At 38.8% G+C, this 14,747-nt stretch overlaps 1 protein-coding gene across 1 annotated transcript; it reads left to right on the top strand.

Annotated features, from left to right (window-relative positions):
* The first annotated feature begins 974 nt into the window (after window positions 1-974).
* LOC118849497 (60S acidic ribosomal protein P1-like) lies at window positions 975-1,426 on the top strand. Its single transcript, XM_036758366.1, has one exon. It carries the CDS (start codon window positions 1,079-1,081, stop codon window positions 1,424-1,426), a length of 348 nt encoding a protein of 115 aa, XP_036614261.1. The 5' UTR covers window positions 975-1,078.
* The last annotated feature ends 13,321 nt before the right edge of the window (window positions 1,427-14,747 follow it).

Genomic DNA, 14,747 nt, shown 5'->3' with positions numbered 1-14,747 from the left:
TTAAAATAATTTTTTTGCTCTTTTAAAAAAGTGCTTTTCGGGAGAGGATTCTGTGAAGATGGCAGAGTAGGTCAGAAAAATTCCAAGCTCTCAAGATTTTTCCCCACAAAAGAGTTAAAATAGCACCTTAGAGCAAACAAAGTGTGGGTGGAGACAAAGAAAAATAGGGGCACAACCAGGGTTTTCAGGCAGTTTAAGAAGATCTGAAGAAAAACCCCAGGACTAGGTTTGGTCCCTGCAAGGAGTAAACACCTTCAGGCTAGGTTCCTTTTTAATCACAAGCCCGGAAGCCCCTTAAACAACTAGCGGCAAGCCCCTGGATTATTTGGTCTGAGAGGCTGCCTTGGCCCCAGCTACTGGAACTTTTCACCCTGGGATAGTGAGGGGAGTTTTGCTTTTGAGCCCAGGAAGACTGCGGGCACCTCTGCTGACAAGGAACGCCAGAGTCAGCTATGTTGCAAGGAGTGGTGGAGTCAAGAAGGAACCAGCACACGCCCGGTGAGTGCAGAAGTAGTGGAGTAGAAAGCCTTTGGCTGTGGGCTCTTACAGAAGGTCGGAGTTTTGGCTTTGGTTCCAGGCTAGAGGACAGAGCTAAAGACCTGGGGCAAGAGGCACCAGTTCCCATACCCCAGGGCTACAGGTGATTACATAAATCAAGTTATTACTACAAAAAAAATACACAGGCAAAGGAGAAAGAGGCCAACCGTAGAAACTTATTACCGGAATAGAAATGACCGGGGTTCATCTTCAGAGGAGGATATTGAAGTAAAGAAACTGCCCAAAGAGCAACGTCAAATGGTCACTTGCCCAAAAAGAATTTATAGAATTTCTTAAAGAAGACTTTAAAAATCAAATGACAGAGATGGAGGAAAAACTAAAAAAAAAATTAAAATAATCCAAGAAAAACAAGAAGGTTATGAAAGGAAAATCAACCAATTAGAAAAGGAGATCCAGCTCTCTTCAGTTGTCTGTAAGGTACTCGGTTCTTCTTCAGAAGCTAAGGCCGCGTTGGGGTGACCCCTCACTTCAGCCGGCGACTAGCACCACTACAAACAAGTCTCCTCGTCCATCCGCTGAAATGGCCATCTCCGAGCTTGCTTGCATCTACTCCGCCCTCATCCTTCACGAAGATGAGGTTACGGTCACCGAGGATAAAATCAATGCCCTCATTAAAGCAGCAGGTGTAAATGTTGAACCATTCTGGCCTCGATTATTTGCAAAGGCCCTGTCCAATGCAAACATTGCAAGCCTCATCTGCAACGTAGGAGTTGGTGGACCTGCCCCAGCAGCTGGTGGTGCTGCCCCTGCTGGAGGGGCTGCTCCTGCTAGCACAGTTGCCCCAGCTGAGGAGAAGAAGAAAGGGGAAGGAAAAAGAGAAGAATCCGAGGAGTCCGATGATGACATGGGCTTTGGTCTGTTTGACTAGATATTTTTTGTAACATTAAATAAAAAGCTTCACTCAAAAAAAAAAAAAAAAAAGAAAAGGAGATCCAGAATCTCAAGGAGGAAAATGACACCTTGAAAATTAGAATTGGCCAAAGTGAAGCCAGTGAAATTATAAGGGATCAAGAAATAATTAAACAAAACATGAATAATGAAAAAAAAAAAAAACAAGAGAAAGTGAAACATCTTATAAGAAAAGCAACAGATTTGAAGAATAGATCCAGAAGAGAAAATATAAAAATAATTGGAGTAACTGAAAGTCATAACCAAAAAAAAGAATCCTGATATAATAGTACAAGAAATAATTACAGAAAATTGTCCTGAAGCATTAAAAATCCATTGTACACCACTTAAAAGAGATCCTATGAGGAAAACTTATAGGAATATCATAGCCAAATTCCGGAACCCCCAGCTCAAGGATAAAATATTAAAAGCATCAAGATTAAAACAATTTAAATATGATGGCACCACAATTATAACTACACAAGACTTAGCAGCAAAGATATTAAAGGACTGCAGGTCTTGGAACACAACATATCAAAGAGCAAAAGACCTGGAGCTCTGGCCGAGAATATCATACCCTCCAAATTTCAGTATTATCTTGAATGAAAAAAAAATCAACATTTGGCAAACACTCAGACTTTCAAGACTTTGTTAAAAAAATCCTCAATAGAAGATTCAACATACAAGAACCAAGAGAAACATAAGGTACACACCAAAGACTGACATATAAGGGATAAGAACAGATTGCTTACCTTTTACATAATATAAAATGTAAAATGTATGTCTAACATTCTTATTAATAATTGTTGAGCTCATAAGAAACAGGGGGATAAACCTGACTATGATATAAATTTAAAAAATAAAACCATTTAGAAACAACTAAAAACAGTAACTGTTTTACACAAAAGAGGTACAAGAAGAAGAAAGGATACAGAGGATTTAGATGGGGCAGGAGGACTGGTAGTTTTGGTAACCTACTTTCATCTGGAATGGGTTTAAGAGGGAACAATACACATATATTCAGAGAAGTATAAAAGTCTTCTAAATTTAGAAAAAATAAAATGGTAGGGGTATAGTGAGGGGGGAGAGGAAAAGGGAGGGATTAGGACAAGGGAGGGATTTTTAGAGGGGAGAATGAGGGAATAGGTAAAGGGAGTTTAGATTAATGGGAATGGGGGGATAGGGGAGGGATCCTTAGAGGGGGGAAGGCAAGTAATAGGAGGGCAGGGTGGTTGGTGGAGGAACAGGGTAGGCAAATAATAGGAAGGCCATGTAGTGGGTAGAAGTAAAGTAGAGGAGGCAGGAAGGTTAGGAAACAAAAGATACATACAAACATAAAAAACAAAGATCAGGAGTAGTTTATGTTTGGGAAAGTATATATATATACACACGCACACGCATGTATACATATATAAGTGTATGTATATATTTGTATGTGTATGTATATATCAAGAAATATTTAAATTATATTGTAGCCTTCTGGGGTGTGGGGGGAGGGGAAAAAAGAACAAAGTAAAAAAGTGCACAACAGAGAACAAAAGAAAACACAAGGAAGCAAAGAAAAGATGGACAATTCTCAACACAAGGTGTATTATTTATCCATACAGGTTTTCTTGAAATGAAAATTTATTGTTACATATTTTGAATCCTCTCCTATGTTCTGCTATGCACATGACATGCTTTTTTTCTTTCTTAATTTGTATTTAAGTTTTAATATTTAAGTTTATGATATGTTTTTGGTTCTTTTCTCTGTTTTGTATTTGTGTTCTGGTAAAATAAAATAAAAAATTTTTTTTAAATTGTAAAAAAAATGCTTTTCACAAAATGTGGCAGAGCCAAGATGGCGGAGTGAAAACAGGAACTTAACAGAACTCTTACGAATTCTGTCAGATACCTCCTAAAAAGTGAATCTGAGCAGATTTGAGAGAGGTAAAAACCACTAGGAGACTCAGTGTGGCAGATTTCCTGCCCAGGAGAGTCCTCAGGGTGGACAGGATGGATCTGTGGGCTGAGAGAGTGCTGGGTGCACTGAACTGCACCCAACCACAACAGAGTGGGAGCAGCAGCAGAACTCAGCCAGCAGACTGGGCTGGGAGAGTGCTGAGTGCTTGGAACTAAAGCATACTGAAGTGGGAGTGGGAGCAGGCCCAGGGCTGAATTGCTGGCTGCATTGGTGATCTCCAAGCCTCTCATCCCAGGACAGGACTCTGTCAGACCTATGTGAGACAGAAGTGCAGAGCCTGCGGCCACAGAAGCAGCTACACCTAGTAGGGATATCAGCCCACAGTCTAAAAGTTTGAAACTCACTTTCTTGAACTTCCAGGAGCCATGATGACCAGGTAAAATGGCTCTCACCCCTCCCTTGAGTAACCAGAGAATACTGCCCTAGGAGAAACCCTGGAAGGGAGGAGCCAGAAGTGGGGGTTCAGTAATCTTTTAGCTCAGGAGGCTAAGGAGATCCCCTCTTGCAGTGAGAGAAGGAGACCGGTGCAAGAAGGGAAGCATCCCAGCAAGCCCTACTTTAGCAGACCAGCAGGAGTTCCTGAGTCCTGGGGGTGGGGTGGAGCCAGCAAGCACCATCACCAGGACCCCAGGCATGCCTTTGCACAGCCAGGGGAATTAGCAGACATCAACGAAGAAAACTGCTGAGACCACCCATGCTGTAGCACAGCCCAAAGGGAAGAGGAGACTTCCAGGAACTAGACCACCCCTGCCCCATACCTCACACTCTAACCCCAGGAGAAACTCAGAAAAACATCACTGGGCCTTGATCCTTGGCACCCACCAGCCAGTTTCAGCTCAGCACCAGGTGAGCAGCAGCACTATATAGTATCTAGCTAACAAAACCAGAGGCCACAGCACATAAAACCAGTAACCAGGCCCCTAGCTCCCAACACAAGGAACTTGGGACAGAGCTCACTGTGCTCTGGAAGCAGAGATCCACTAAAAAAGCCAGGAAAAAGGCAACCATCATGAAGAAGCAATCCAGAAAAACAAGGACCATTGATTCTTATTATAGAGACAGGGAAGATCAAAATACCAGTTAAGAAGAGGACAGCATTGACACTATACCTACATCTGAAACCTCAAAAGGGAATATGAACTGGTCTCAAGCCCAAAAAACATTCCTGGAAGAGCTCAAAATGGATTTTAAAAGGCAAATTGGAGAGGTAAAAGAAAAAATGGGAAAAAAAATTCACTGATGAGAACAAATCTTTAAAAAGTAAAATTGGCAAAATGGTTAAGGAGATACAGAACCTAATTAGAGAAAATGACTCCTTGAAAAGTAAAACTGGCCAAATGGAAAAGGAGATACAAAATCTAAATGAAGAAAACAATTGGTTAAAAAATTAGAATTGGGTAAGTAGAAGCTAATGACTCTATGAGGCATTAAGAATCAGTCAAATAAAATCTAAAGAAAGAAAAAATAGAAGAAAATGTGAAATATCTCATTAGAAAAACAACTGACCTGGAAAATAGATCCAGGAGAGACAATCTAAGAATTATTGGTCTACCAGAAAGCCATGATGACAAAAAGAACCTTACAGTATCTTCTAAGAAATCCTCAAGGTTAACCGCCCTGAGGGCCTAGAACCAGAGGGTAAAATAGTCATCGAAAGAACCCAATGATCACCCCCAAAAGAGATCCCAAATTGAAAACTCCAAGAAATATTGCAGTCAATTCCAGAATTATCAGGTCAAAGAGAAAATACTGCCAGCAGTCAGAAAGAAACAATTCAAATATTGTACAACTACAGTGAGGATCACACATGATTTTGCAGCTTCTACATTAAAAGACAGGAGAGATTGGAATACGATATTCTGAAAGGCAAAGGAGCTTGGACTACAACCAAGGATCAACTACCCAGCAAAATTGAGCATAATTTTTCAGGCAAGTAGATGCACATTCAATGAAGTAAGTGAATTCCAGACCTTCCTGATGAAAAGGCCAGAGCTCAATGGAAAATTTGATATTCGAATACAAAACTCAAGAGAGACATTAAAAGATAAACAAGGGAGAAAAACCTTGCTATTCAATAAGGGCAAATTGTTTACATCCTCATTTAAGATTATATTGTTTTATATATGTTATACGTATGTTAATGTTGAGAATGGTATAGTTATTATAACAAAAGGGATATACATAGAGGATGTGAGGATAAGGTAACTGATGTGATGATAAAAAGATTAAGGGGTGAGAAGGGATTGTTTTGGGAGAAGAGGTAAGAAGGAGGTAGAAAAGGGTAAATTACATCACATGAAGAGGCACAAAAACATATAGTAGAGGGAAATAAGGGAGGGAGAAGAGCAGTGTTTGAGCTTTACTCTCATCATATTTGGTCCAAGGAGGGAATAACATACTCTGATAAATATAGAAATCAAACTTGTCTACAGGCAGTAGGAGGGGAAAGGGGAAAGAAAGATGGGGAATGGTTAGAAGAGAAGGAAGCAGTAGTAAGGAAAAAGGATAAGATAAGGGAGGGGGGTTGACAGGGAGGGAAAACTGAGGAAGGCAGTGGTCAAAAGCAAAACTTTTGAGGAGGGGAAGACAGAAGGGAGAAATAAAAGCATAAATGGGGGAAATAGGATGAAGAAAAAGACACAGATAGTAATCATAACTGTGAATGTGAATGGGATGAACTCTCCCATAAAATGGAGGCAGATAGCAGAATGGATTAAAAAACTATAATCCAACAATATGTTGTTTATGAGAAACACATTTGAAATGGGGATACACACAGGGTAAAGGTAAAAGGCTGGAGTAGAATATGTTGTGCTTCAGCTAAAGTAAAAAAAGCAGGGCTAGCAATCCTAATCTCAGACAAGGCAAAAGCAAAGATCTAATTAAAAGATAAGGAAGGAAACTATATCCTGCTAAACTGCACCATAGACAATGAGGTAATATCATTACTTAAGATATATGCACCAAGTGGTACATCATCCAAATTCTTAGAGGAGAAGTTAAGGGAATTACAGGAAGAAATAGACAGCAAAACTATACTAGTGGGGGCTTCAATCTCACCCTCTCTGAACTTAATAAATGTAACCTCAAAATGAAAGAAGTTAAGGAGGTGAATAGAATTTTAGAAAAGGTAGACATGATAGACCTCTGGAGAAAAGTGAATGGGGATAGAAAGGAATATACCTTTTTCTAAGTGGTACATGGCATATACACAAAAATTGAGCAGGTACTAGGACATAAAAACCTCACAATCCAGTGCAGAAAGGCAGAAACAGTCAATGCATCCTTTTCAGATCATGATGCAATAAAAATTATTTGTAGTAAAGGGTCATGGAAAGATAGACTAAAAACTAATTGGAAACTAAATTATCTAATCCTAAAGAGTGAGTGGGTGAAACAACAAATCATAGAAACAATCAGTAATTTCATTCAAGAGAATGACAATAATGAAACAACATACTAAAACAGCAAAAGCAGTCCTTAGGGAAGTTTTATATTTCTGAATGCTTACATGAATAAAATAAAGAAGAAGATCAATGAATTGGGCATGTAACTGAAAAAGCTAGAAAAAGAACAAATTGAAAATCCCCAGATTAGAAATACTGAAAACCAAAGGAGAGATTAATAAAATCGAAATCCAGAAAACTATTTAATAAATAAAACTGAGCTAGTTTTATGAAAAAACCAAATTAATTGGGCATTTTCAATTTGTTCTTTTTCTAGCTTTTTCAGTTGCATGCCCAATTCATTGATCTCCTTTTTCTCTATCTTATTCATGTAAGGATTTAGAGATATAAAACTTCCCCTAAGAACTGCTTTTGCTGCATCCCATAAGTTGGTATGTTGTTTCATTATTGTCATTCTCTTGAATGAAGTTATTGTATGATTTATTCTTTGGCCCACTGATTCTTTAGAATTAGACTATTTAGTTTCCAGTTAATTTTTAGCTTATTTTTCCGTGGTTCTTTATTACAAATAATTTTTATTGCATCGTGATCTGAAAAGGATGCTTTGAGTAATTCTGCCTTTCTGCACTGAATTGTGAGATTTTTATGCCCTAGTACATGGTCAGTTTTTGAGTATGTGCCATGTACCACTGAGAAAAAAGTATATTCCTTTTATCCCCATTCAGTTGTCTCCAGAGGTCTATCATATCTGCCTTTTCTAAAATTCCGTTCACCTCCTTAACTTCTTTCTTGTTTATTTTGAGGTTAGGTTTATCAAGTTCAGAGAGGGGGAGGTTGAGGTCTCCCATTATTATAGTTTTGCTGTTTATTTCTTACTGTAACTCCCTTAACCTCTCCTCTAAGAATCTGCATGCCATACCACTTGCTGCATATATGTTAAACAATGATATTGTTTCATTGCTTATGGTGCCTTTTAGCAGGCTGTAGTGTCCTTTCTTGTCTCTTTTAATTAGATCTATCTTTGCTTTTACTTTGTCTGAGATTAGGATTGCTACCCCTGCTTTTTCTACTTTAGCTGAAGCACAATATATTCTACTCCAGCCTTTTACCTTTACCCTGTCTGTATCCCCCTGTTTCAAATATGTTTCTTATAAACAGCATATTGTAGGATTATGGTTTTTAATCCATTCTGCTGTCTGCTTTATGGGAGAGTTCATCCCATTCACGTTCACAGTTATGATTACTGTCTTTTTCTCCATCCTGTTTCCCCCCTGTTTATGCTTTTATTTCTCCCCTTCCCTTTCCACTCTTCAACAAAGTTTTGCTTCTGACCACTGCCTTCTTTAGTTTACTCTCCCTTTTGATTCCCCTCCCTTATCTAACTGTTTTCCACTTACTACTTCTTCCCTCCCTTCTTACCACCCCCCTTCCTTTTTTCCCCTTTCCCCTCCTACTGCCTGTAGGACAAGTTTTATTTCTATACTTATCAGGGTATGTTATTCCCTTCTTTAAATCCAATGAGAGTAAAGCCCAAATGCTGCTCTTCTCCCTCCCTTCTTTCCCTGTACTACAATATGTTTTTATGCCTCATCATATGATATTATTTACCCTTTTCTTCTACCTCCCTACCACTTCTCCCAAAACCATCCTTTTATATCTCTTAATTATATTTTTATCATAACATCGGTTATTTTATACTTATATCCACAGTTTATGAATATCCCTTTCAATTGTCATAATGAGTGTACTGTTCTCAAGATTGACATATATAAAACATATATACAATAAATATTCCTGTGTAAGGATGTAATTAATTAGCCTTATTGATTACGTAGGGGTTCCCCCCTTTTATATGTTTCTCTTGAGTTTTGTATTTGGAGATCAAATTTTCTGTTGAGCTCTGGCCTTTTCATCAGGAAGGTCTGGAATTCCCTTATTTCATTGAATGTCCATCTCCTTGTCTGGAAAATTATGCTCAATTTTGCTGGGTAGTTGATCCTTGGTTGTAGTTCAAGCTCTTTTGCCTTCTGGAATATTGTATTCCAATTTCTCCTGTCTTTTAATGTAGAAGCTGAAAGATCCTGCGTGATCCTGACTGTAGTTCCATGATATTTGAATTGTTTCTTTCTAGCTGCTGGCAGGATTTTCTCCTTGACCTGCTAGTTCTGGAATTTGGCTATAATATTTCTTGGAGTTTTCAATTTGGGATCTTTTTCAGGGGGTGATTGATGAATTCTTCCGATGACAATTTTACCCTCTGGGTCTATCACCTCTGGGCAATTTTCCTTAAGGATTTCATAGAAGATACTGTCCAGGCTCTTTTTTTCATCATGGCTTTCTGGTAGACCAATAATTCTTAGATTGTCTCTCCTGGATCTATTTTCCAGGTTGGTTATTTTTCCAATCAGATATTTCACGTTTTCTTCTATTTTTTCATTCTTTAGATTTTGTTTGACTGATTCTTGATGTCTCATAGAGTCATTAGCTTCTACTTGCCCAATTCTAATTTTTAGTGTTTGTTTTCTTCCTTTGTTTTCTCTATCTCCTTTTCCATTTGGTTGATTTTACTTTTCAATGAGAAATTTTCTCCAATTATATTCTGACTTTCCTTAACCACTTCCCTGATTCTACCTTTTAAAGATTTGTTTTCCTCATTGAATTTTTTTTTCTATTTTTTCTTTTACCTCCCTACTTTGGTTTTTAAAGTCCTCCTTGAGTTCTTCCAGGAATGCTTTTAAGTCTGAAGACCAGTTCACTTTCCCTTTTGAGATTTCAGATGGGGGTGTAGTATCCACGCTGTCCTCTTCTGAATTGGTATTTTGGTTATCCCTATCTCCGTAATATGAATCTATTGTCTTTGAAAGCTTCTTGCTATTCTTTTTCATGGTGTTTTTTTTTTCCCTCTTGGTTTCTGAAGTAGATCTCTCCTGGGGCTCAGGGGTCTCTGTCCCAAGTTTCTTGTGTGGGGATCTAACTTTATGTGCTATGGCCTCTGGTTTTGTGAGGTGTGGGGGAGGGGTGGTCTGACTGCTGGGGTCTCCTCTTCCCCAGGGCTGTTCTACAGAATGGGTGGTCTCAGCTCTTGTCTGTGCTGGTGTCTGCCACTTACCCTGGCTGTGCAAAATCGAGTCTGGGGTCCTGGCATTGATGTTAGTTTGCTCCACCCCCTGGGGCTTAGTTACTCTCATTGTTCTGCTGAGGTGGGGCCTGCTGGGACACCTCTCTTCCTGCAGTAGTCTCCTTCTGCCACCACAGGAAGGGTCCTCCCTCCACTTCTCTTGCTACTGAAGCCCCGCTTCTGCCTCCTCTGTTTCTCCTGAGGTTTCATTCTCTGGGTTTATTCAAGGGAGGGATATGAGCCATTTTACCTGGCCATCATGGCTCCCTCAAGTTCAAGAAGGCAAGTTTCAAACCTTTAGACTGTGATTTGGAGGCCTCTGGGCTAGCTGCTCCCATGGCTGTAGGCTCTGGGCTGAGAGGCCTGGGGCTTGATTGCAGCTGCAGCCAGTACTTCCACCCTGGGCCTGTTCTGCTCTGGCATTTCGCTCACCCAGCGCTCTCCCAGAGCCGCAGGCTGGCTGGATTCCTTTGCTGTTTCTAGTTGGTTTGGTCTGGTGCCAATCTCCGTGTCTGGTGCTCCTACCCCTCTCAGTCTACTAATGGCTTTTAACTCCTGTTAATCTCTTTCATAGTTTTCGTAGACAGCTCACATTTCTTTTCCCAATTTTCCCTCTACTGTTTTTATTTGTGTCTTTTGTTTCTTTTTTTGACTTGTTTTCTTTTTTTGTTTCTTTAGCTCTTCTAGAAATTCTTGTTCGGCTTGTGTTTAATTCACATTTTTTTCTTTGAGGTTTTGCTTGTAGGTGTTTTCAAGCCATGGTCTTATGAGTTTGTGTATTGAGCTGCCCTTTTACCATATTAGCTTTTTATGTTATTTGTTTGTTGTTGTAGGTCAAGTTCTTTTTTTGTTTTTTGCTCTTTTTTTTTCCCAGGCTCTTTCTTTACTTTGGTCTTTATGTTAGAGTTGACTCTGCTCATCTCTGGGAGTGTTATGGCAATCAGACTTTTCCCTATTCTTCCCTTTTGGGATGCTAAGACTATCAAGTCTCCCCTTTGTTTGAATGGGTGGGAAACCTTTTGCTGTCTTTGTTTTGGAGTAATCCTCAGCACTGAGGCAATCAAGAGTCATTGAATTGTATATGATGTGGTGCTGGTGGTTGGAGCTTTCCCACAATGATTTCTCACACTGTAAATGGTCAACTTCAAGTGCCCCAGGGCCTTGAGACAGGTATATATGATCCGAAGTTGGCATTTGACTTTTGGGGGTGCACTCGTTGAAAGAATATGGGTGATGAGACTCTGGGCAAACCCTTGAACCCACCTCCTCCCCCCGGCTTTGTAACCCAGATAGATGTTGGTGCTTCTCTCGTAACTGTGAATTGTGATTTGAATTGTTGATGTTTGTAATTTCTGTTTGTATTTGCCTTGAAGTTCAGGGGGCTGATCTTTTTCCCCCAGAACTAAGTGAATGATATATGTATGTTGGATTAAACTGAGATTGTTAACCCCTTAAAGTTGCTTTCCTTAGAAAAGCAGATCAAAGATCCTGTGTTGGCAGCCCTCTGTGTGCTGATTGTTGTTGGTTTTACACAGCCACAGTAGCTCCTAGCAGATTGTTGCTACAGGGAGTAGGGGGAAATTTCTGACCTGAGCTTTTGTCCTTTATGTCTTTTTGCTGCTTTCACAGCTTACTGACTGCCTCTAAGTTTTTAGTGCTTCTAATGTGGTATGATCAGAAGAGAGGTCTTCTCACTGTATTTCTTTTTTGAGGTTTAATCTTTATCTATGTATGTTCCTGCTCACTCAAGACTATGCCTGCTCCTCTCTCCATTGTAGAATTGTGGTCTTGAACTGAGTAGTGAGCGACAGAGCTGCCAGATGGCACCCTTTCCTGCTTCTAGTGTTAGTACAGTAGTCCCCTGGGATCTCTTTCTGATCAGTGTTCAGTTCCATAACCATTCTGGGGTATTTTATTTTACCACTCCCCATTATTGTTGCCATTGCCAAGGCCAGGTGTTTCCACCACCACCCATGCTGCTTCTGCTTCTTGCTGTGCTCCTGCCAACTCCTCTACATAAGTGTCTCCAGACCGCTTTTTAAAAAAATTGTCTTCCTAAACTGCCCTGAACTGGCAAGATGAGTCAGAGTGACTTTTAATTGTCTTTCCTGTCCAAAATGCATCTGTTTGATGCATTTTTAGTGTTGTTTTTATTTTTTTTTGGTTGGGGGTGGGGTAGGGTGTTGGATAGCTTGGAAAAATGTTGTTTTCACTCCTCCGTCTTTATTCCACCCCCTAATCTACATTATTAACATTTTCTCTATCACTTTCTTAAATCTGGACGATTGACTAAATAGTAAGCCCTAATATATAGTATTTGCCAATTTCACAGGTATTAAATGCTCACATTGAAAATGTGACAGATAGCCCTCAGAACTTGTACTAGTTGGCTCCAGCTAACCCCTAGTGTAATTGTGTTTTTGTTAGGGGTTAGTTTTGTTGAGCTGCTACAAGATTAGAGTTCTCATACCCTATTCCCTTAGCCTCCATCTTTGAAAAGTATCAACTCCCAATCTTTTCTTTTTCTATTACATTTTTTTAAAATCAGCAAAACTCCACCTTCTCTCCCCTTTCCCCTACCCCCAATTGAGAAAGAAAGAAAAACAAAATCCCTTTTATAAATATGTATAGTCAAGCAAAACAATATTTTGCATTGATCATATCCAAAAAATATATTTCTCATTGTATACTCTGAATCCTTCCTCTCTTTATCAGGAGGTGGGCAACATGTTTCATCTTTAGCCCATCATTATGCTGATCAGAATTCTTGATTCTTTTGAAGTTCTGTGTCTTTACATATTGATTGTTCTCCCTATTCTGTTTAGTTTCTATCAGTTCATGTAAATTTTCTCAAGTTTCTCTGAAACCGTTACCTTCATTTCTTATAGCATGATAGTGTTTCATTACATTTATATACTATAATTTGTTTGTGCATTTCCCAATTTTAAGTACACCTTCAAATTTCCATTTTTTTGCCATTAAAACTAGCTAGAAATATTTTTGCATATCCTTAAAGTTTGTTTTTCTTAAAGTTAATCCCTCCCTTAATCTATCTATTCTCTAGTTCTTCTTTTCTCTTTTTCCCCTTTCTTTCCTATTACTGTGTTGGATAAAATGTATTTATGTACCCAACTGTGTATGGGGGCATGTGTGGGGGGATATGTTCTTCTCTTCTTTGATCTTTTTTCAATGATCAAAAATCCACTCTTCCCTTCCTTGCGCCCCCAATTGAGAATGAGAGAAAAAAAACCCCATTTATAAATATGTATAGTCATACAAAACAATTTTCTGCATTGGTCATATCTAAAAAGAAGATATACCTCTCTTCAGATGAGAATGAGGTTGAAGTTTTAGCTGTTCCTTCTAACTCCTGACTCCTTGTTTAATAGATGACTATTTGCACACCCTAATTATGTGAGATAATTTTCCCAAATTTTTCTTTTCCTCCCCCCTAAGTTGTATTCCTCTTTCTCTCTTTATTTTCTTCTCTTAAGTTCATCATCAAGCTACAACAGAATTACTTCTAGGTCCTGTCGAATTAGACTCCCTCATTTGACTTCTGATGATGATAGGGTCCAGAGAGGATACTTGTATCATTTCCCATATTAGAATGTAATCAGCTTATCCTTATTTCATCTTTTAGCATTATTTAGCATTGTTTACATTTCATATTTCTCTCAAGTTCTGTGTTTATACTTCATAATTTCTATATGGCTCTGGTCTTTTCATTAGTAATACTTATAAGTCTTCTATTTCACTAAAGGACAATTTCCTCTCTTCCTCCCCCCTTTCCCCCCACCCTCACCCTGAAAGATGATATTCCATTTTGCTGTGTAAGTATTCTTGGCTGTAAGCCTATATCCTTTGCCTTCTAGAATAACATATTCCAAACTCTCTACTCTTTTATAGCAGTGGCTGCTAAATTGTGTGTGATCTTTCCCATGACTCCTTGATACTTAGATTCTTTCTTTCTGGCTGCTTGCAGAAACTGGATTTTGGCCATATAGTTCCTGGAAATTTTCATTTGAGGGTTTCTTTCAGGAGGTAACTGGTGGATTCTTTCTATGTCTACTTTGCCCTCTGCTTCTAAGAGATATGGCCAGCCAGTTTTCTTTAAGATTTCTTAAACTGTGATTCCCTCTCTCTCTCTCTCTCTCTCTCTCTCTCTCGGCATTCAGGTGATCCAATGAGTCTTAATATTTTCCTCCTTAATGTATTTTTAAGGTCAGCTGTTTTTGCTACAAGATACCTTATATTTTGTCTCTATTTTTAGTCTTTTTACTTTGTTTTAATATTTCTTCTTGTTCATGAAATCATTGACTCCTTTGGTCCATTCTAATTTTCAGGGAGTTTGTTCTTGGGTAAAGTTTTATGCCTTTTGTCTAAGCTATTAATTCCCTTTCCAAGTCTTTCTTCCATAGCTGTCATTTTTTCCCCCAATTTTTTCTTCAGGTACTTTTATTTCATTTATAAAAACATTTTAAATCTTTTTTTGTCTCTTGGTTCATCTCTTCCAGAAATTCTAATTTAATTTTTGCTTGAGATGTGTTTTTCTTTGAAGCTTTGTTTATAGCTATTTTAGAGTTATCCTCTTTTCTCAAGGTTTGTGTCTTGAGCTTCCCTGTCACCACTGTGGCTTTTAAATTGTGAGATTTTTTTTTTCATTCTGTCAGCCTACTTCCTGATTATAAACTTGAAATTAGGGCCAGTTCTGTGTACTTTCAGGGGGAATATTTAGGCTGATCCTGTTGCTGCTTTCTTAGGGTATCAAGTATGGTGTTATTCCAGGCTCTCAAGAACAGCCTCAGACTGG

The sequence above is a fragment of the Trichosurus vulpecula genome, chromosome 5, assembly GCF_011100635.1.
Source record: "Trichosurus vulpecula isolate mTriVul1 chromosome 5, mTriVul1.pri, whole genome shotgun sequence".
NCBI lineage: Eukaryota > Metazoa > Chordata > Mammalia > Diprotodontia > Phalangeridae > Trichosurus > Trichosurus vulpecula.
Note: the sequence above shows the minus strand (reverse complement) of the source record. Positions and strands in the feature narration are given on the sequence as shown.